The 23668-nt window shown below is 39.0% G+C and overlaps 1 protein-coding gene across 9 annotated transcripts in view; it reads right to left on the bottom strand.

The window, feature by feature from the left end:
- LOC126200408 (uncharacterized) overlaps nucleotides 1–23668 on the bottom strand; it is a 209482-nt gene that overhangs the window by 114046 nt on the left and 71768 nt on the right. For all 9 annotated transcript variants that reach the window (XM_049936705.1, XM_049936706.1, XM_049936709.1 and 6 more), the window contains one exon: nucleotides 12040–12168. In XM_049936705.1, the coding sequence (XP_049792662.1) occupies nucleotides 12040–12168 (129 nt within the window). The remainder of the gene's footprint in view (nucleotides 1–12039; nucleotides 12169–23668) is intronic.

Below are 23668 nucleotides of genomic sequence, written 5' to 3'. Positions count from 1 at the left end.
ACCTCAAGGGAAAAGTTTCAGATTGATCATAAAATGCTTAGACAGAGATTCAGAAACTAGATTTTAAACTATAAGCCATTTCCAGGGGTAGATGTGAACTTGGGCATTAATTTACTGTTCAAAGCTGAAGATTGAAAGTTTTAGAGAGAATATCACGCAATGTTGGACTGAAAAGGTTGAAACAAATACAACAGAAGATGAAAGGGTAGCTTTGAGAAATTAAATAGTGAAGGCTGCAGAGGATCACATGGGTAAAAAGGCACGACTTAGTACAAATGCTGAATAACAGGGGAGATACTGAATTTAATTGGCAAAAGAAGAAAGTAAAAAATGTAGCAAATGAAGCAACCAAAAGCGAATGCAGATGACTAAAATATGAGAGAGAGAGAAAGTGCAGAGTGGCTAAACAGGAACAGTCCGAGGACAAATGCAAGAACACTGAGGCATGCATAGCTAGAGGAAAGATAGATGCTGCCAATAGGAAAATTATAGAGACCTTTCAAGAAAGACAAGTAACTGCATGAATATCAAGAATGCAGTTGGCAAGCCCGAACTAAGCAAAGAAGGGAAAGCTGAAAGGTGGCAGGAGTATACAGAGAATCTACCTAATGGAAACAAACTTTAGGATAATTTTGAAGAAAGAGAAGAGGAAATAGGTGAAGATGAAATGGGAGAGCCTTGGGAGAGCCAACCATGACAAAATTATCCATCCACCTGGTGCGCAAGAGATATGAGACAGGCAAAATATCCTCAACATCAGGAAGAACACAGTAATTCCAGTTCCAGAGAAGAGAGGTACTCGCAGGTGTGAATACTATCAAATCATCAGTTTAATACATCTGCACTTACATCTACATACATACTCCACAAGAAACCATATTGTGCACAGTGGAGGGTGCCATATGCTACTACAAGTATTTTCTTTCATGTCCCACTTGCAAATAGAACAAGGGAAGAATGACAGTCTAAAAGCCTCTGTACAAATCCCAGTTTCTCACTTATTTTTGTGGTCCTTATGTAAAATGTAGATTGATGCCAGTACAGTCATTCTGCAGTTGTCTTCAAATGCCAGTTCTCTAAATTTCCACAATGGTGCCTCATGAAAAAAACATTGTCTTTCCTCCAGGGATTCCCATTTGAGTTCCAGAAGCATCTCTGTAATACTTATGCAATTATCAAACCTACTGGTAACAAATCTAGCAGCCCACCTCTAATCCGCTTTGATGTCTTCCTTTAGACCCATTTAGTGGGAATCCCAAACACTCAAACAGTACTCATCAATGTGTCACACTAGCACTCCATATGCTGTCTCCTTTATAGATGAGCAACACTTTCCCAAAATTCTCCCATTACATAGAAATTGAGCATTCACCTTCCCTACTATCAATGTGACATGCTCATTCCATTCCATATTGCTTTGCTATGTTACGCCTAGATATTTAACTGATGTGCCTGTGTCAAGTAGTATCCTACTAATGTTGTATTCAAAAGTTAGGAGATTGTTTTTCACACGTATATGGATCCAGTTGGAGCTGGAAGTGGTCCTGGTCATGTTTGTGTGAGGTGTGCTTGCTTGTGTGAGTGTCTGCTCTGCTGAAGAAGGATTTGGCCAAAGGTTCCTATGTGTGACATTCTTTTTGTTGTGCCTGTCTGCAACATGGTGAACAGCAATCTATCCTTCACAATATCCAACTTAGGATTCCTGTTGTTTAACTTATATTTATGTATATTTAGAGCAATCTGCCATTCATTATACCAACTAGAAATTCTGTCAAACCCATCCTGTATACTCCTACAGTCACTCAGTTATGAGACTTCCCCATACATGTTAGAGTAGTCCTATCACACTTACCTGGGGCACTCCTGATGACATCCTTGTCTCCGTTGAACACTGTCTGTCAACAACAATGTACTGGGTCCTGTTCCTTAAGAAACCTTCAAGCGACTCACATATCTAGGAATCTATGTATGCCTGTACCTTCATTGACAGTCTGCAGGGCACCATTTCAAATGCTTTTCAAAAATCTGGAAATATGAAATCTGCCTGCTGCCCTTCATCCATGGTTTGCAGGATATCATGTGAGAATCGGGGCAAGCTGAGTTTCGCACGAGTGATGTTTCTTAAGTTCTGCTCATTTGTGGACAGTAGTTTTTCTGTCTCACGGAAATTTATTACATTTCAACTCAGAATGTGTTCAAGAATTCTGCACCAAACAGATGTCAAGGATATTGGTCTATAATTATGGGGATCCGTACGTCTATCCAGGAATCATCTGCGCTTTTTTCCAGACGCTTGGGATTATATGGTGGGTGAGAGAGTTGCGATAAATGCGAGCCAAGTAAGGAGCCAATGCTGCAGTGTACTCTCTGCAAAACCAGATCTGGATTCCATGTGGACCTGAAGACTTATTTGCTCTGAACTCTTTCAGCTGCTTCTCTATGGCACATATGCCTATTTCCTCCATGTGGGATTCTGTGTGTCAGTCAAATGACAGTATGTTTGTACAATCATCCTGTGTGAATTATTTCTTAAATGTGAAATTTAAAACTCCAGCTTTCCATTTGCTGTCTTCTACTCCCACCAGACTGGTCAACAAGTGACTAGACAGAAGTCATCAACACACTTAGTGATTTTAAGTCATGGTGCCAAATATTTAAACAACAATTTACATAAGAATGGAAACTCTGGTAAAAGACAACTTCGGGGAAGAACAGTTTTGCTTCCAGAGAAATGTAGCCTATCCCCACTGTTATTGAATCCCTACATTACTCAAGCAGTAAAGGAAATCTAGGAGAAATTTGGAAAAGGAATTATAGTTAAAGGAGAAGAAATAAAAACTTTATGGTTTGCCCATTACATTACACAGTGAAGAGCCAAAGAAACTGGTACACCTACCTAATATCATGTAGGGCCCCCACGAGAACGCAGAAGTGCCGCAACACAATGTGGCATGGGCTCGACTAATATCTGAACTAGTGCTGGAGGGAATAGACACCATGAATCCTGCAGGGCATGAATCCTACATTTTCCATAAATCCATTAGAGTATGAAGAGTGGAGATCTCTTCTGAATAAAATGTTGTAAGGCATCCAAGATATGCTCAATAATGTTTATGAACATGTCATCTGTCATAGTCATATCTACATGTACCAGGGGTCCCACATCACTCCAACTGCACATGCTCCACACAATTACAGAGCCTCCACCAGCTTGAACAGTCCCCTGCTGGCATGAAGGGTCCATGGATTCATGAGTTTGTCTCCATACCCATACACGTCCATCTGCTCGATAAAATTTGAAACAAGACTTTTCTGACCAGGCAACATGTTTCCAGTCATCAACAGTCAAATGTCGGTGTTGACGGGCCCAGACGAGGAGTGAAGCTTTGTGTCATGCAGTCATCAAGGCTACATGAGTGGGCCTTCGGCTCCGAAAGCCCATATCAATGATTTTTCATTGAATGATTTGTACACTGACAGTTGTTGATAGCCCAGCATTGAAATCTGCAGTAATTTGAGGAAGGGTTGCACTTCTGTCACGCTGGACGATTCTCTTCTGTTGTCGTTGGTCCCGTTCTTGCAGGATCTTTTTCCGGCCACTGCGATGTCGGAGATTTGGTGTTTTATCAGATTCCTGATATTCATGGTACACTCGTGAAATGGTCGTATAGGAAAATTCCCGCTTCATCACTGTCTCAGAAATGGTGTGTCTCATCACTCGTGCACCAACAATAAGACCTCATTCAAACTCACTTATATCCTGATAAGCTGCCATTGTAGCAGCAGTAACTTATCTAACAACTGTGCCAGACACTTTTTGTCTTATATATGCATTGCCAACTGCAGCACCATATTCCGCCTGTTTGTGTATCTCCATATTTGAATATGCGTGCCTATACCAGTTTCTTTGGCGCTTCAATGTAATTCTGTTAGAGACAGCAAAGAAATTGGAAGAAAAGTTGCTTGGAATGGATAGTGTCCTGAAAATAGATTATTAGATGAACATCAACAAAAGTAAAACAATGGATATTGAGTGCACTCAAATTCAATCAGGTGGTCCTGAGGGAATTATATTAGAAAATGTGAAACTAAAAATAGTAGATGAGTTCTGCTGTTTGGGCAGGAAGTAACAGATTATGGATGAGGCAGAGAGAGTGTAGAATGCAGATAAGCAATAGAACGAAAGCATTTCTGAAAAGGGGAATTTGTTAACTTCTAATATGAATCTGTGGTTTAGGAAGTCTTTTCTGAAGGTATTTGTCTGGACTGTAGCCTTGTACGGAAGTGAAATGTAGACAAGCAGTTAGACAAACGAATGCTTGAACATCTCTCTGTGCACTGTAATTGTACTAATCTTGCCTTCACAGACCCTAAGGTAGCAATATATAAGATGTCGTATATTCCAAGATTGCTTATTTAGTGCTAGTTATTGAAACTTTGTATGCAGACTTACGCAACATACTCTCCTCCTCCAAGTGTCTGCCACTTCAGGTTTTTCAGTATCTCTGTAATGTTCTCCCTTGAGTCAACTAAGCTTTCAATGCATGTAATGCTCCTCTTCACATGCATTCAAAATCCTGTTAATCCTATAGTACGGGCCCCACATACTTCAGCAACATCATAGAAAGATTAACACAGGTGAATTGTAAGTTATCTCCTCTGTCACTGATTGCATTTTCCCATTATGCTACCAATGAATCACAGCCACCTGTTTTGTCCACTACTGAGTCAATGTGATCATTGCATTTCATATCTCAGTTGACCACTGTTGCTCACATCTGCAGGTATTACCTCTCTACTATCCTGCACATGCTCCCAGGGTGGTGCTAAGCGAGAAACAACTATTAAGACGAGACTGAACACTCTTAAACGTCCTCTCGGTCAGAGTCTCTGAGGAAATACATTCGAACAGGCTCTTCTCAGGACCCTCAAGTTTGTTACATTGGACTTCAATATCAATTTAGCAACTAAACATAGAAAACATAAGGAAAGCAAAGAGTGAATGTTTATCCAGGACTCTGAAAGAACATCTAATTGACTCCAAGAAACCCACATAGAAGATGATATACAACTTCACAGCAGAAGGACATTTTCGGGCTTTAATCTGGGTAACTAAATTATCGATTGGCAACTGATGCACAAAACAATATTAATAACTAACAAGTCCTATCATCAACTTCACAGCAGCAGTTAAAGTGGGGAACTTGATAGTCAACATGTATGAAGTATCATGATGCAACTGGCCTTCTCCACCTCTGCCCTCACCACAACATTCAAGCATCATCGTTGATGACCTCAACAGCTATCATATGCTCTGGGGACATCAAGAATGTGACAAAAGTGAACAAAAACCTGTCGACTGGATGAAAGCAGAAAATCTAAAACTTATATACAATCCCACAGGCTAGGCAACCTTCTTCTCTGGCCGATGGAACAAAGGCACACACACCTAACATATGCTTATCATACAGTCTCCAAACATGCCCAACTAGGTGTGCCACAGAGTCCTGTCCCACCATTCAGAATAATCCAATAATGCTCCATACAGGATTGCTCATAACCATCATCCATTCCTACCTAAAATCGGGATGGAACTTTTAAGAAAGTCAACTGGTCTGAATTTTCCAAACAGACTCCACACATACGGTGGAAAAACCCATCTTTAACAACCACAACAGATTCACTGGTGTGCTGAAAGGTGCAGCAAAACAAAGCATACCAAGGCATGACTGCAAAGAATGCATTCCTGGCTGGAATGAAGACAGGCAAGGGCTTCTCCAGGACCTCGATGACAGTGGTGATCCTGCTACTGCCTCCACCTTTCTACAATCACTAAATGAGAGCATACAAAACAGATGGAAAGAAACCTTAGCTTCCTTGGACTATATTCCAGCAGGACGGTCTTGTCCTTAATCAGAAAGCTGGAGACAGCAGGCAACAACACCCGACAGAAATGTAACATACATCTGGATGATATGCCCAATTATATGATCTACACCTCTAAGTCAACAAGAGATAAACTCACCCAAAGAGAAGTTAGACATCTCTTAAAAGTAAAGATCATTTGGGTTCACAAACATCTGATTTTTCCATTCCATTTCAACTGGACGAGAAAATAGAATTCATAAAGCACATGAAACCTCAAAGGCAGCAGATGTTGATAGTATTTATCCTGAGTTTCTATTATATTGTGGTCCTGCTAGTGTCAAGAAGATGAACACCTTCTGTCACACATCTTAGACTCAGAAGAAAACTAAAATCATTGCTGTACTAAAACCAAATAAAGATCCACCAAAAGTTGAAAACGATCACCCACTGACCTCCTTAATGTCACATTTAAGTTCCTGGAGAGGCTCGTTCATAACAGAATTTTGTCAGCCATCAACAAACACATCCCCATACAGTAAGTTGGGTTTTGACCAGGAAGAGGATGTGAAAAACAGGTGCCAGCAAAAGCAACTCATATCAAAAATGGCTTTGAGAAGCAGAAGGTAAACATGGGGTCTTCTTAATAAGGAAGTGAGTGAGTAAGTAAGTAACTGCAGCCTATGATACCATCTAGTGCGATACACACTAGCTCAAATTCATCAGTGTCACTCCGTGCCGGAAACTAATCACTCTAACTGGAAACATAGTGAACAACAGATACTTCCAGGAGTTCTCACCGAACTTCAACAGCAGAGATCACATAATAAATGATGGTATTCCATAAACTTCTGTTTTGGCGCCACTTCTTTTAATTTATAAATATACGACCTTCCAGAAACAAAGTCCAGGGAATTCATTTACTCTGATAACATTGCTCTGATCGCTCAGGATCAAAGGTTTAGGGAAGCTGAAGCAACACTAATATCAGACCTGAAGATGCTGGATGACTACTTCAAACAGAACTCTCTCCAACAAAATCCTCCTACAGAATAAACAAGCAAACTAAAAATCCAACATCACATTTAGAGGTCAGACTCACCAACAGTGCAACACTCCAAAATATCTAGATCTGACCCTAGACAGGTCTTTGATATACAAAATGCACATTTGGAATGGGACAACTAAAATCAAAACATGGAACAGCATAATCCAGAAGTTAACAGGAACCGCCTAGGGTACCACTAGAACAGTCCTCGGATCATCAGCTCTAGCTCTTTCATACTCAGTCACAGAATACCACTGTTCCACCTGACTAAACAGTGCTCACACTAAAGTAAATAACACATAGCTCAATCAAGCAATGCACTTCATCCCAATCCATATAACCTGGGAGCTCAAGGAACTCGAACTCTAAAGATTCTTCAAGATATCCTCTGGCAGCCCATGTAATGGTACTTGAATTATGTAACCATTATGGCACCTCAACTGAACCTCTCGATACCAGCAATATTCTACTGTGTTTCTGTAGAACAGTTAACATATTTCTGAGACATCATTCAGATTTGATTTCATTAATGAAGAGGTACTTTGATACATCAATATGTTTATATTGCAATGATATTATTCTTATGTGTATTCTTTCTTTTGTCACTATGATCTTTGTCGTACTTGTAACTCTGATTTTTGGGCGCATAAGCAATTAGTAAGTAGTTAGAGAGTCGGACCTTGAAAAAGTCAAGTGTTGGACGTCACGTTGGAAAGACGCATATTGTAGCCAGTTTATAAAATGTGAACTTTAACAGTGAGGAAGATGTTTTCAAGTATGTTTTGTATTGTGAAGTGATGTTTTGTGTGTTTCGTGATATTGCAACAAAAGCAATAAAAAGGAAGTGTAACTTAAATTCGGAGTGCTGATTATTTTTTTACATCACCATTGTGCTGACTTTCTAAGGTTTAATCTTCAAGAATGGTTTGTGAAACACATTTATAAAACTTTTGAATATAGCAGAATAAAACCTAGGCCTCTTTGCATCCGAGCTTGGAATCATCACCACCTAGATTTTCGACGATTGAGCCATGATTTTACAACGAGACCAGCATGGGAAACACGAAAAGATGAGTGCCTAGTTTATTCATTATTACATGAAACGACTTTATTAACTGTGTTCTAATGACACCTGCCACATAATAACTTTGTTGTTGCCCGAAAATGCAGTATTTAGCAGCGTGAGCAACACCACAATCATTATTAAATTTTGACCTTTGTTGTGGTAGGGTTGTTAGAACCAGAATTCTTCAGAAGCTCCACCATTTTTCTGACATGTGACAGAGTTTCATCCCATTTTAGGGATTTGTATATGCTATCTTCAAACAATGATGCCACTTTGCTGTGATGTTCAGTAGCTTTAAGAACAACTGCGGCATTTCCATGGTCAGCAAAATGGCTTTGTTGTTGAAGGATAGCATGTACAATTGCCTAAAATGGAACTCAACTCTGTCATACAGCTGAAAAACAGTGTGCCTATGGAATATCGCCTCAGTTGTGTGACTGGATTCATGATTTCCTGTCAGAAAGGTCACAGTTCGTAGTAATAGATGGAAAGTCATCGAGTAAAACAGAAATAATATCCGGTGTTCCCCAAGGAAGTGTTGTAGGTCTTCTATTGTTCCTGATCGATATTAACGACTTACAAGACAATCTCAGTAGCCATCTCAGATTGTTTGCAGAAGATGCTGTCATTTACCATCTTGTATTTACCATCTTGTAAAGTCATCTGATGACCAAAATGAATTGCAAAATGATTTAGATAATATCTCTGTATGATGTGAAAAGCGGCAATTGACCCTGAAGAAAGAAAATTGTGAAGTTATTCACATGGGTACTAAAAGAAATCCGCTCACGTTCGATTTCACGAAAGCTGTAAATTCAACTAAACACTTCGAGATTAAAATTACAAAAACCTTAAATTGGAATGATCACATAAATAATGTTGTGGGTAGAGTCAACCAAAGACTGTGATTCACTGGCAGAAGACTTAGAAGGTACAACAGGTATACTAAAGAGACTGCTTGCACCATGCTTGTCCGCCCTATTCTGGAGTATTGCTGTGTGGTGTGGGATCCGCATCAGATGGGGCTGACGGATGACATCGAAAAAGTACAAAGAAGGGCAGCTCATTTCGTATTATCGCAAAGTAGGGGAGATAGTGCCACAGACATGATACATGAATTGGAGTGGCAATCATTAAAACGAGTGGCAATCATTAAAACAAAGATGTTTTTCGTTGCGATGGGATCTTCTCATGAAATTTCAGTCACCAGTTTTCTCCTCCGATTGCGAAAACATTCTGTTGGCACCCACCTACATTGGGAGAAATGATCATCACAATAAAATAAGAGAAATCTGGGCTCGCACAGAAAAATTTAAGAGCTCATTTTTCCCCCGCGCCGTTCGAGAGTGGAATGATAGACAACTTGAAGGTGGTTCACTGAACCCTCTGCCAGGCACTTTACTGTGAATAGCAGAGTAATCACGTAGATGTAGATGAGCTTCTGAATTATTCTAGTCTACCAGAAGATGTCATGAAAAATTTTAAGATCTCGAACTTCTACACCTCCCAAGCTTTATGAATTACCTAAAGTCTACAAGGAAGGTATTCCATTCAGATCAACTATTAGCATTATTGGTTCTCCTACCTACAGGCTAGCCAAATATCTAATTAAGTTAATGATTCTGATAGTAGCCTGCTGCGAACATCACATCAAAAACTTGCAGATGTTCACTGAGAAAATTAATATATTGTAAAAATTCTTGTGAGGAATGCACTGAAACTGCTGAAAGAGCATTTTCTTCCTGAAACAGTAAAGTTGTTCTGACATGTTATGATGACCAACTACTTTTTGTGTGGCAGTAAATTTTATGAAATGTCTCCAGCAGTGGCCGACCTTTTTATGGAACATTTTGAGCAATGTGCATTAAATTTGGCTCCTCTTCATCCATCTTCATTTTGTCTTTATGTTGATGACAGAATTATGGTCTGACCGCATGGCACAGAAGCTCCCGAGCTCTTCCTTGAAGGCATGAACAGCATGCACTCAAACATCAAGTTCGCTGGCGAGAAAGTGAAAGACAATTAATGTTGGTTGGACGTCTCAGCCACTCTGTATACTGCAAGCTAACACACACCAATTTGTATCTTAGCGCACAGAGTTTTCGTCAACCAGTCCAGCAGAGAGCAGTTTTCAATAAACTGGTTCACAAACCAAACACTGTTTCTGACAAGGACCATTTGGATTTTGAAATCAATCATCTGAAATACGTGTAATGAAAGAACAGCTGTGGTTCATGTGATATGAAGTCAGCATTGTCCAAGGAAAGGAAATGTGAAAATGTTGAACATTCACAGGATGAGCCATTGACTGTATTGCTTTCTTTCTGTGATATTGCATCCAGCAAAATATGCAGAGACCTGGGAAGAGTAGTCACAAGATCTATTTTCTGACCTTCTATGAAGATAAAGTTGAGGCTATGCCTTGTTAAGGACAGTCGTGGCCTCAGGATCCCTGGAATTTATAACATCCTTTGTGAGTACGGAAGCATCTGTACCGTTTCCGAATGCTGTGCAGAACATCAGTGGCATATTAAAAATCAAGAACTGGAGAAATCTGCAGTTGCTGAACACAGCCTTGCAAACAAAATATCATTTGAGGAAACAAATGTTTTGTTCTGGGTTTCTACATACTGGAATTGTGTAATTAAGGAAGGCTCCAGAAGTAAGAATGTGCAAGAAGAACTTCAATTGTGACAGTGGATATAATTTAAGCAGTGCATGTACGTGAGATCTCGGTGCAGAGAAGAAGCAGAGATATTTATGGAAGCAGTGGCACCACCAGAACAGAAACTGACACCATCTGTGACAGCATTACATAGCTACCGATCAATCAGACGTCGTCTATGGGCTATGTAAGGCCACCACAGCAACAGCCTAAACAGTCATTTGCTCCTGACAAAGATGATGGAGGCAATCATCTAAGGCTCGAGGTTTTACCCTGAAATGGCACGGCAAGATGTCCTAGTATGTTTTATACAAACAGGGAATCCTCTATCTACAACAAAAACCCATCAAGTAAAAAAAAATGTTACAAGGAACCACATAGAAAAAATATTAGGTGTTGATCAGACAAAGGAACAAACTGGCTTTAGAGGCAGATACAGCATACTGGGCAACCAGCAAAAATGTACAAAATTATGGTACTGAGCAATGATTGTTAATTACCATTCTATCTGGGACTCATAGATTTTAAGAAAACTTCTGACTTAATTTGAACAAAATCAGTACTAAGAGCTCTTGAGAAAAAAGGCATGATTCAACAGATGTAACTGTACTAAAGAATATTCATGTCAATGCTTCAGCTTCCTCTAGACTTCATCGAGGCAGTGAAAAATTCAGAAGTGAAAGAAGAGTCAGGCAGGAATATATCCTATTAGCACACCAGCTCTCAGTAGACCACGTGGAAGTTTTTGGATCCTTACACTGAGAAAAAAAAAGAAAGAATACCTCATGGAACATATGTGAAACATCTTCATTTCACTGATGATATTGTACTGTTTGCCTCTGGTACAGATAAACTGTAACTACAAATGGAACAATTTAATAAAGCAAGTTTGAAAGTAAGGCTACTACATGTTTGGATATCTGTCGTTCTGCAGCATTTACAGCAGCTGATGAATATGGTACTGTATGGGTTAAAGACATACACGCAATAACTTGTGTGGAAACCCATAGCAGCCACCTTCTTGGGAATACTGAATGCAGAATGTCTCAACAGCTATGTCGCTGGCTGCCTGCACACAGTAAACTGTCAAGTCTTTCTTGATTCACACTGATGACTCTTGGTAAGTCTGTAACTATGTGGGACAAGGTGTCAAACAGAGTGATGGTGGGTTGGCACAATATGTGTATTATTGAAACCTGTAGTTGGGAATCCATTGGTAAAAATTATTTTCTTGTTATTTGCACATTTCTGTTCCTTGTGGATCCAGTGCCTACATTACCTCATAACTAGCATGTGTGCCCTTAGATAAAATAACCAATTATAGTACGTAACATAAAAATTGGATACTAAATAGAGAGTCTACATACATTACCTTCTATCATTTCATATTATTACCTTTCTTCCTCTTCACTGGCGTGTCAAAATCCTGATCACCAGTATCTGTTTCGAATTTCCTTATACACTGAGCAAGCAGTCTGGGCTTTTTGAAAATAGGGGATAACTCATCTTCTTCATATTTATACCCTGAGAAGAAAGATTGTAAATGCAATTTGAAACATTTTTAACTGCCCAAATGTATAACTCTATAGCTAATTAGAATAAACACTGCCCACTCACAAAGTTTTGTATGTACTATACAGGGTGGTTCAGGAAGAATGTCACATAATTTTTGAGGTGATTCTATATGTGAAAATAAACCACAAAAGTCCTATGAAGATGTGTCCAGTTTTCGATCATTACTCAACTGGAGTGGATTGGAGAGTACAATATCCATGAATTATTATAAAGACAAGCGTGAATATTACTTACCAAAATGCTGTGTAGGTGCTGTGGCGGACAGAATCATGGTGGGTCAGATAACTGATCCATCCTACAAGAGGTGTGGAGGTCCTACAACAGATGGGAGCACTGTGATGTCACACTGAGGCAACAGCTGCAAGCTTACCCAGTGTGCAATTGTGGGCTGGATCAGTGAGCAGTCATGAGGCCGTGTGCATGGTTTGCTTGGGTGGCATTTAATTGAGCAAAGTCCATTGTGTACGGGTACTTTCATGGCAGTGCCCATGAAGCTGTGACAGACTACTAGAGACGTTTCCCTGATCGACGAACCCCTGTGTCAGGGTATTTCCCAGGATTTTTCAAACATTACATGAATCTATAACACTACCCAGTATGCATGTAACATCAGAACATGAGGCTACCCAGTCAACTGAGGAAAGGGAAGACATTATTGCAATGGTACACTGGAGTCCATCATCAGTACATGACGCATTGGCTATCAGTTTGATATTCTACAAATACAAGCGTGGTGTACATTACATTCCAAAGGCTTGTACCCGCTCCATGTACAACCCATGCAACATTTGCATCCACGTGACTCAGTAAGCAGACAACAATTCTGTGAATGGTTGGCTGTACACAGAGATGTTGTGCAGTACATTCCATTTAAAGATGAGGCTACATTTACATGCAATGGTATCATGAACACCCACAATTCTCATACATGGATGATGGGGAACCCACATGATACTAGAGAAACAAGATACCAAGTTAGGTTCTCAGTGAACACTTTGTGTGGCATGACTGATGACCTGGTGACAGGACCTTTTTCCTGCCAAATTGCATGACAGCCACAGCATAAGACATTTCCTGGCAGGAGACCCACCTGCATTTTTGGAAGACATGACATTAGAGCAACAATGGAAAAGGTACTTGTATCTTGATGGCTCACCTATTCACTGTACCTGACAAGTATCGCAGTATCTGAATAATACATTCCCTCAATGGGGAGTGGGCTTTGACAGACCCATTAACTGATCTGCCAGATCACCCGACCTAACCCTATTACACTTCTGTTTATGGGGTTGGTTAAAGTAGGATTTGTATGCTACAAAAGTGGATGGATACACATGAAGAATTTGTCACTCATGGCATCAATGCTGTTGCTCACATTAAAGTCCACCATATGATGTTCAACATACAATACAATACACCCTCCAATGCGTTGGCAAGTGCATTGAGACAGGTGGGGAACTTTCCAAATACCTCTTGCAGAATGGATCAGTCATATGTCCCACCATTATTCTGTCCACCACACAGTGCCTACACAGCATGTTGGTAAGTAATATTCACATTTGTCTTCATAATTACACGCGGATGTCGGTAGGCTTCAACCCACTCCAGTTCATTAATAATCAAAAATTGGACACGTGTTCCTAGACTTTTCTGATTAATTTTCATGTGTAGAATCACATCACAAGTTATGTGACATTCCTCCAGAATCACCCTGTCTGTGGCTTTACTGACTTGTTATTGTGCTGTTATGACAGAAGTGGTTGATTAAATGGAGAGACTACAGCTCTATCATCAGACAAAAAAAAAAAACTAAAATTTATATTTGGGTACATGATTCACGGCACATACTGTTCCCTGTCTCCTTCAGTGTCATACAAACAGCTGTCTGTCAGTGCCTGGTATTTGTGACTTCTTGTCCTCCTTTTATTCTTCTTCTTCCTTCTGTTCTTTTCGAGTGTCATTTCCTATGCATTGCTCTATCAGATATTTTCGCATAGTTTAGACTTCTGTCCATGATGAATCTGACATTATTTGTCCTTTGCACAACTCAGTTGTTTATCAAATTTTATATTTAAATTGCTTGTTCAAAGTGACAAAGTCTCCCTCAGAATCAAAATCTTCATCAGATCTAACGAGAAGATAAGTTCACTGGACAAAATATCAGCCACACTCTTAAAGTACACCAGTCACTTTCTAGTGCTGTATATGGCATTGAAATGGTACCAGGTTGTCATGTTATTCTGAACTGCTTATGTAAGTCATGGCAGTGAAGTAATGTGACTTTCGGTTTCAAACCTGAAAGGAATTGCTGTTACCAGTGAATGCAGCTCCATCTCAACCAGTTTCCATGTGAATATTGCAAAGGGAAAGATGCACAGTGGACATTTGGAGTTAGGTATCTCAAAAAAAAGGCCACTGCTCACACTGTCACACAAAAAGTTGCACATCTACAATGTGCCAAAAAACACAGAAACTGCACAGGAGCTGACTGGAGACACATGACATATTTCGATGAGATATGATTTTCCCTCTCTTTAAATTAGGCGTGATAATTGCTCATTGAGGTGTTTAATGTGTAGTGTGTGTGTGTGGGGAGGGGGGCGGGGGGGAGGGGGAGGGGGAGCTGTACTTCATGCTGGAGGTAACTGTGCGAAATGACTCCGGGTTACAGTGAACATGAACCAAGATGTCCATTTGAATATTTGCAGTGACCAAGTGTTATCCTTTCAGGGTGGCTACTCAAACTTGGAAATGAAATTCGCTGAGAATTCCAAGTGTGAGGAGGAAGATGGTGTCGAGAATGTGCTCCTGATAAATTAATGGTGAGCAGCAAGAGGGGGAGGGGGGGGGGCAGCATGCCACAGTAATGGCTTCTTTCCCCTCTCAACTGAGCTATATACCAGCTACAAGCAGCAGTTTAACTATACCTTTTTTAAACATCAAAAATTTATACAGAATAATATTCACTTCGAAATATTAAGTATTTTAAAATTTGTGATTTATTAAACTCAATAAAATTAAATTTCAATGCTAGGTTAAAACACAGAATTCCCTGAGATTTTACGAAATTCCTAAAATTCCCTGAGATTTTCCTGATTTTTCCAGGTGAAATATAATCCCCTGAGAATCCCAGGTTTTCCAGAAGAATCACTACCCTTCCTTTCTTCTCCACAATGGACACCACAGTCATAAATTTATTAAATGAATGCAGCACTTCGTGATGGTTCTATTGTGTCCTTTTATATACAGCTAAACAATAGAAAATGGCTTAAAAATCCAAAACCAGTTGCGGAATAAGAAAGAAGGCTACATACGTACAGTCAATGCTGTTCTGGCTGGAGCACCTGGAGATAGCGATTATGTGTGTGTGAGGTGTGCTTGCTTGTGCGAATGTGTGTGTGTGTGTGTGTGTGTGTGTGTGTGTGTGTGTGTGTGTGTGTGTGTCCGTCCTTTGTGTCATCTTTACAGTGAGTAGCAATCTATTCTTTTCATACTATTTGACTGACGAACTTCCTCATTTTGATGAGACTGGAGGAGTAATCTGTTTCACTTGCTAAAAACAAATAACAGTCAAGATCACAAAAATATTTCTTTATTTAAAACAACCAGTTTCGACAGACTCTGTTGTCATCTTCATGTCTTAAAAAACCTTTTTGTTATGAAAAGTGCTCATTTTACATTGGACCTCACACAGAGCTGTCATGTCAATAAAGATCATCAAATTACAAAAGGACCATTATGCAATGAACACATTTCATAACAAAAAGATTCTTTAAGACCTGAAGATGACAGCAAAGTATGTCGAAACCACTTGTTTTAAATAAAGAAAAATTTATGTAATCTTGGCTGTTGAATGTTTTTAGTTTCATAATATTGTTGATATCCCAACCAGGACTTTCCAATATTTGAGTTTTGGGAGAATGTATGCAATCAAATGGATTAGCATACAAACGTAGCCAAAACTGGCAAAATAAAAGATCAGTATCATTCCAGGCAAAGATTACGAAGTATGTGACAGTAATTAAACTGGAAACACTAAGCAGATCTGAATGCCTAACACTGAGTAAAACAGATGAACAAGAAGGACTGGGAAAGAAAGAAAGGAAAAATTTTGGGATCAAATCTTTGAAGTTGTATTGAATAATATTATTTCTTCATTCTTTTTTTTCTTATACATAAGCAATATGTAGACTGAATGAGTTATAGACACCGCCAAAGGGAAATTAGTGAGTTATTTTGTGGCAAGGATAAATTTTGATACAACATTAAAATCTGTGTGAAACAAAGTAAGAAGTTGAAGTTGTATTGAATTATATTATTTTTTCGCTCTTTTCTTTTCTTACCTTCATTTCTGCCCTTTGTCCAGTTCCTGTCTTTGTTCTTTTGTTGTGTTTATGTTCAATGTATTCCATTTTCTCATATGATTCTTGTAGTCCAGTTTTAGCTGCAATTTTGTGAACTGTTTCTATTATTATGTTTGCATGTTTTGTGCTTAAAAATTATTACAATATCGTCAGCAAAAGCGAGAAACTTCACACTGAACCTTACTCTTCTTTATCCTATATGGAATCCTTCGATGTATTTCTCTTGTAGTTCTTTATCCTACTCTCTCATGATCTTGTCTAAGACCAGATTGAAGAGAATCGGTGAGGGCCCACCGCCCTGCCGACCTCCTGGTTTGATTCTAAAGGGTTCAGAAATTTTTCCTACAAATTTAACTTCTGAAGTTGTGTCTGTAAGCATCTGTTTGGCAAACTGTCTGGTGATTTTGTCGATAGTTGCTTCTTTCATCATTAGGAATACTGTCTGTCTGCCCATGGAATCACAGGCTTTTTTTTTAAACTAATGAATGTGAGGACTGTCTTTGATCCTGAGGATTGTTTTAAAATTAAAAATTTGCTCCACATATGATCTACTTTTTCTGAACCCCACCCGTTACTTGCCAACTGTGTTTTGCTTAGTCTTCTACCTCATTCAGTAGAGCTTTGGATATAATTTTGTATGTGACTAGAAGCAGAGATATGCCTTGGTAATTTTTGATGTCTGTGCTATCTCCTTTCTTATGCAGCAGATGGACTATAGTTGTCCAGTATTCTTTCTTTCTCCCAACAAACTTTAATAATCTCATAAATGGTTTCAGCTGCCTGCTTCCCTCCCAGTGTCCACACCTCAGCTACTATACCATCTTCATCTGGTACTCTGTTGTTTCTCAGCTGGCCAAAGTATTATTTAATATGATGCAATGACGGTGGTTCTGAAGGCGAGTTTTCCCTTTGAGACAGAAAATTAGTCATTAGTTGGTTCCTTAACATTTAGAAAATTCTTAAAGCATTTTGCTACTAACTCACAGTTGTCTTTGTTACTAGTAATCAGTTTGCCTGTTGAATCTTTGAAGTTGTATTGAATCATATTATTTTTTCGTTCTTTTCTTTTCTTATACATATGCTATATGTAAACTGAATGAGTTATAGACACCGCCAAAGGTAAATTAGTGAGTTATTTTGTGGTAAGGATAAGTTTTGATACATCGTTAAATATCTGTATGAAACAAAGTAAGAAATATGCTCTTCAATTTATTAATTCCTGCATCTTCACTCTTTTGTTTTGATAAGTGGTAGCGTACGGACATATGCTTGGATCTGTTGTACCAGCATTATTAAAAATGTGTATTTCAACTCTTCATTAAAAAGTGTTATAATAAGTTATTACAAAAGCAATATTTATTTGCACAGTTAAGAGGTCAACTCCTATCTGTTCACCATTTCACTCACTGTCGTGATCCTGCATCAAGGTGCAGACAAGAAGAATTTATGTGGTATCCAGAGAAGTGTTCCTGCATCGACATTGTCACAATCAAGGCTAAACACAATGAAATTAATGAGAAGCAGTATGTAATGCAAATTACGTTTATTGACCTTGAATGTATTGATATTAAAGATCTGTTGATACTGGTATCAGTTAAATCACAAATTACCTTCAAACTTCTTTCAACTATTCTTTCCAATCAATTTTTCCAATTATTCAAGCACTTATTAATCCATTTCCATTACCACATAACTATTCAAAGTGAACATTCAGCAGCTTGTTTCCTCAATATTTCTTATTTGAAAACTTTGTAGAAGTCTCTAGTGTTCTATTGTCTGACATTTGTGTCTATTTCCTTCAATCATTTTGTATCATACTGTCATTTCTCTATTCGAATTATTATTAGTAGCATTACTATTTTGAATATAATAATTCCAATCCCTAAGAAAGCAGGTGTTGATAGATGTGAAAATTACCGAACTATCAGTTTAATAAGTCACAGCTGCAAAATACTAATGCGAATTCTTTACAGACGAATGGAAAAACTGGTAGAAGCCGACCTAGGGGAAGATCAGTTTGGATTCCGTAGAAATGTTGGAACACGTGAGGCAATACTGACCTTACGACTTATCTTAGAAGAAAGATTAAGAAAAGGCAAACCTACATTTCTAGCATTTGTAGACTTAGAGAAAGCTTTTGACAATGTTGATTGGAATACTCTCTTTCAAATTCTAAAGGTGACAGGAGTAAAATACAGGGAGCGAAAGGCTATTTACAATTTGTACAGAAAGCAGATGGCAGTTATAAGAGTCAAGGGGCATGAAAGGGAAGCAGTGGTTGGGAAGGGAGTGAGACAGGGTTGTAGCCTATCCCCGATGTTATTCAATCTGTATATTGAGCAAGCAGTAAAGGAAACAAAAGAAAAATTCGGAGTAGGTATTAAAATCCATGGAGAAGAAATAAAAACTTTGAGGTTCGCCGATGACATTGTAATTCTATCAGAGACAGCAAAGGACTTGGAAGAGCAGTTGAACGGAATGGACAGTGTCTTGAAAGGAGGATATAAGATGAACATCAACAAAAGCAAAACGAGGATAATGGAATGTAGTCAAATTAAATCGGGTGATGCTGAGGGAATTAAATTAGGAAATGAGACACTTAAAGTAGTAAAGGAGTTTTGCTATTTATGGATCAAAATAACTGCTGATGGTCGAAGTAGAGAAGATATAAAATGTAGACTGGCAATGGCAAGGAAAGCGTTTCTGAAGAAGAGAAATTTGTTAACATCGAGTATAGATTTAAGTGTCAGGAAGTCGTTTCTGAAAGTATTTGTTTGGAGTGTAGCCATGTATGGAATTGAAACATGGCCAATAAATAGTTTGGACAAGAAGAGAATAGAAGCTTTCGAAATGTGGTGCTACAGAAGAATGCTGAAGATTAGATGGGTAGATCACATAACTAATGATGAAGTATTGAATAGAATTGGGGAGAAGAGGAGTATGTGGCACAACCTGACAAAAAAGAAGGGACCGGTTATTCCGGTTATTGGGACATGTTCTGAGGCATCAAGGGATCACCAATTTAGCATTGGAGGGCAGCGTGGAGGGAAAAATTCGTAGAGGGAGACCAAGAGATGAATACACTAAGCAGATTCAGAAGGATGTAGGTTGCAGTAAGTACTGGGAGATGAAGAAGCTTGCACAGGATAGGGTAGCATGGAGAGCTGTATCAAACCAGTCTCAGGACTGAAGACGACAACAACAACAACAACAACACTATTTTGCCAAGCAATATGGGTGGGATGATAAAACAAGTTGCCACCAGAAGTGATCCTCATTGATTCACATTTGTTGCATCTACTTTGGGAAATTAACCACACATGATCACAAATGAGTTATGTATTTCATGTAGTACAGTGGAGGGCATCATAGCCATACAGTTGTTATGCTAGAAGAACTTGTCTGTTACAGGAGGGGTATGGAAAAATGGCATATCCTAACATTGGAGTTCAATCTTGCACCCTCCCCACAGAAAGTTTGGACTTTGATCTTGATTTATGAAGACCACCAATGGAACATTTAGTATTTAACTATCGCTATAACTAGATATGATAACAGCATATTCCAATTGCATACAAATATTTGTATATTCCTTGACAGGAGTAGAATGCTGACAATACCAGTTTCATATGTTATTTGGTTTAACAGAATGCGTAGAACACACACCAGCAACCTTCACTTTATTTAAGAATCAGTGGTGCTTGTTTCTAAATTACAAATTCATCAGATGCCCCTAATGCTTTTACAAAAACACATGGGACCTATATTTACAGGTGAGTAGCCCAAGGGAACATATCATATGTGTTGACCTAACACCAAAGCTGTATAATGATAAATTTGCAAAATTCAAAACACGTGCTTGGAGTTTCTCAGTGAAGTGATTCCAAACCAAATTGTGGCTGTTTCCTGCTGTACATAATAAACATTCTGTATACATCACAGTCATGATATTTTCAGGTTGACATATTAAGATGCAGACAGGCACAATTAAAAGACACTTACACATACACTTTCAGCCATAGCCTTCATCAGAAAAAGAGAGAGACACACACACCACTCATTCACACACACAAGTGCACCTCACACACACATGATCACAAACTCTGGCAACCCCAAGCTGCCGGCATTGGTGGTCATGTGTGCATGAGGTGTGTTTGATTGTGTGAATGAATGGAGTGTGTTTCTCTTTCTTTTTCTGATGCAGTGGGACACGAACCACCTACACATCATATTTTTCCTTATGAATCAGTAATGCTACTCACTGCGCTAAACCGACCACAAGACCTAGATGACTAATGGTAGCATCTTAGATCTCCTGAAAGTTTTAATCATAGCTATGTTACTAACTGAAATTTAATTATGACAAAATGTACCAAGAACTATCGATCCTCAATGTGATGTTGCCTTAAAATAGAATACGACATTTCTCTTCATTTTATTACAACAAATCATACAGTTAACTATGGGTTTTGGAGAGATGCTCATTTTTCTGGTGCTCAGAAATGGCATATATACTTGTTGTTGTTGTGGTCTTCAGTCCTGAGACTGGTTTGATGCAGCTCTCCAATCTACTCTATCCTGTGCAAGCTTCTTCATCTCCCAGTACCTACTGCAACCTACATCCTTCTGAATCTGCTTAGTGTATTCATCTCTTGGTCTCCCTCTACGATTTTTACCCTCCACGCTGCCCTCCAATGCTAAATTTGTGATCCCTTGATGCCTCAAAACATGTCCTACCAACCGATCCCTTCTTCTAGTCAAGTTGTGCCACAAACTTCTCTTCTCCACAATCCTATTCAATACCTCCTCATTAGTTATGTGATCTACCCATCTTATCTTCAGCATTCTTCTGTAGCACCACATTACGAAAGCTTCTATTCTCTTCTTGTCCAAACTAGTTATCGTCCATGTTTCACTTCCATACATGGCTACACTCCATACAAATACTTTCAGAAACGACTTCCTGACACTTAAATATATACTCGACATTAACAAATTTCTCTTCTTCAGAAACGCTTTCCTTGCCATTGCCAGTCTACATTTTATATCCTCTCTACTTCGACCATCATCAGTTATTTTACTCCCTAAATAGCAAAACTCCTTTACTACTTTAAGTGTCTCATTTCCTAATTTAATTCCCTCAGCATCACCCGATTTAATTTGACTACATTCCATTATCCTCGTTTTGCTTTTGTTGATGTTCATCTTATATCCTCCTTTCAAGACACTGTCCATTCCGTTCAACTGCTCTTCCAAGTCCTTTGCTGTCTCTGACAGAATTACAATGTCATCGGCGAACCTCAAAGTTTTTACTTCTTCTCCATGAATTTTAATACCTACTCCAAATTTTTCTTTTGTTTCCTTTACTGCTTGCTCAATATACAGATTGAATAACATCGGGGAGAGGCTACAACCCTGTCTCACTCCTTTCCCAACCACTGCTTCCCTTTCATGCCCCTCGACTCTTATAACTGCCACCTGGTTTCTGTACAAATTGTAAATAGCCTTTCGCTCCCTGTATTTTACCCCTGCCACCTTCAGAATTTGAAAGAGAGTATTCCAGTTAACATTGTCAAAAGCTTTCCCTAAGTCTACAAATGCTAGAAACGTAGGTTTGCCTTTCCTTAATCTTTCTTCTAAGATAAGTCGTAAGGTTAGTATTGCCTCACGTGTTCCAACATTTCTACGGAATCCAAACTGATCTTCCCCGAGGTCCGCTTCTACCAGTTTTTCCATTCATCTGTAAAGAATTCGCATTAGTATTTTGCAGCCATGACTTATTAAACTGATAGTTCGGTAATTTTCACATCTGTCAACACCTGCTTTCTTTGGGATTGGAATTATTATATTCTTCTTGAAGTCTGAGGGTATTTTGCCTGTCTCATACATCTTGTAGAGTTTTGTCATGACTGGCTCTCCCAAGGCCATCAGTAGTTCTAATGGAATGTTGTCTACTCCCGGGGCCTTGGTTTGACTCAGGTCTTTCAGTGCTCTGTCAAACTCTTCACGCAGTATCTTATCTCCCATTTCGTCTTCATCTACATCCTCTTCCATTTCCATAATATTGTCCTGAAGTACATCGCCCTTGTATAAACCCTCTATATACTCCTTCCACCTTTCTGCCTTCCCTTCTTTGCTTAGAACTGGGTTGCCATCTGAGCTCTTGATATTCATACAACTGGTTCTCTTCTCTCCAAAGGTCTCTTTAATTTTCCTGTAGGCAGTATCTATCTTACCCCTAGTGAGACAAGCCTCTACATCCTTACATTTGTCCTCTAGCCATCCCTGCTTAGCCATTTTGCACTTCCTGTCAATCTCATTTTTGAGACGTTTGTATTCCTTTTTGCCTGCTTCATTTACTGCATTTTTATATTTTCTCCTTTCATCAATTAAATTCAATATTTCTTCTGTTACCCAAGGATTTCTATTAGCCCTCGTCTTTTTACCTACTTGATCCTCTGCTGCCTTCACTACTTCATCCCTCAGAGCTACCCATTCTTCTTCTACTGTATTTCTTTCCCCCATTCCTGTCAATTCTTCCCTTATGCTCTCCCTGAAACTCTGTACAACCTCTGGTTCTTTCAGTTTATCCAGGTTCCATCTCCTTCAATTCCCACCTTTTTGCAGTTTCTTCAGTTTCAATCTGCAGTTCATAACCAATAGATTGTGGTCAGAGTCCACATCTGCCCCTGGAAATGTCTTACAATTTAAAACCTGGTTCCTAAATCTCTGTCTTACCATTATATAATCTATCTGATACCTTTTAGTATCTCCAGGATTCTTCCAGGTAAACAACCTTCTTTTATGATTCTTGAACCAAGTGTTAGCTATGATTAAGTTATGCTCTGTGCAAAATTCTACAAGGCGGCTTCCTCTTTCATTTCTTCCCCCCAATCCATATTCACCTACTATGTTTCCTTCTCTCCCTTTTCCTACTCCCGAATTCCAGTCACCCATGACTATTAAATTTTCGTCTCCCTTCACTACCTGAATAATTTCTTTTATCTCGTCATACATTTCATCTATTTCTTCATCATCTGCAGAGCTAGTTGGCATATACACTTGTACTATTGTAGTAGGCATGT

Source organism: Schistocerca nitens, chromosome 1 (assembly GCF_023898315.1).
Source record: "Schistocerca nitens isolate TAMUIC-IGC-003100 chromosome 1, iqSchNite1.1, whole genome shotgun sequence".
Taxonomy (NCBI): domain Eukaryota; kingdom Metazoa; phylum Arthropoda; class Insecta; order Orthoptera; family Acrididae; genus Schistocerca; species Schistocerca nitens.
Note: the sequence above shows the minus strand (reverse complement) of the source record. Positions and strands in the feature narration are given on the sequence as shown.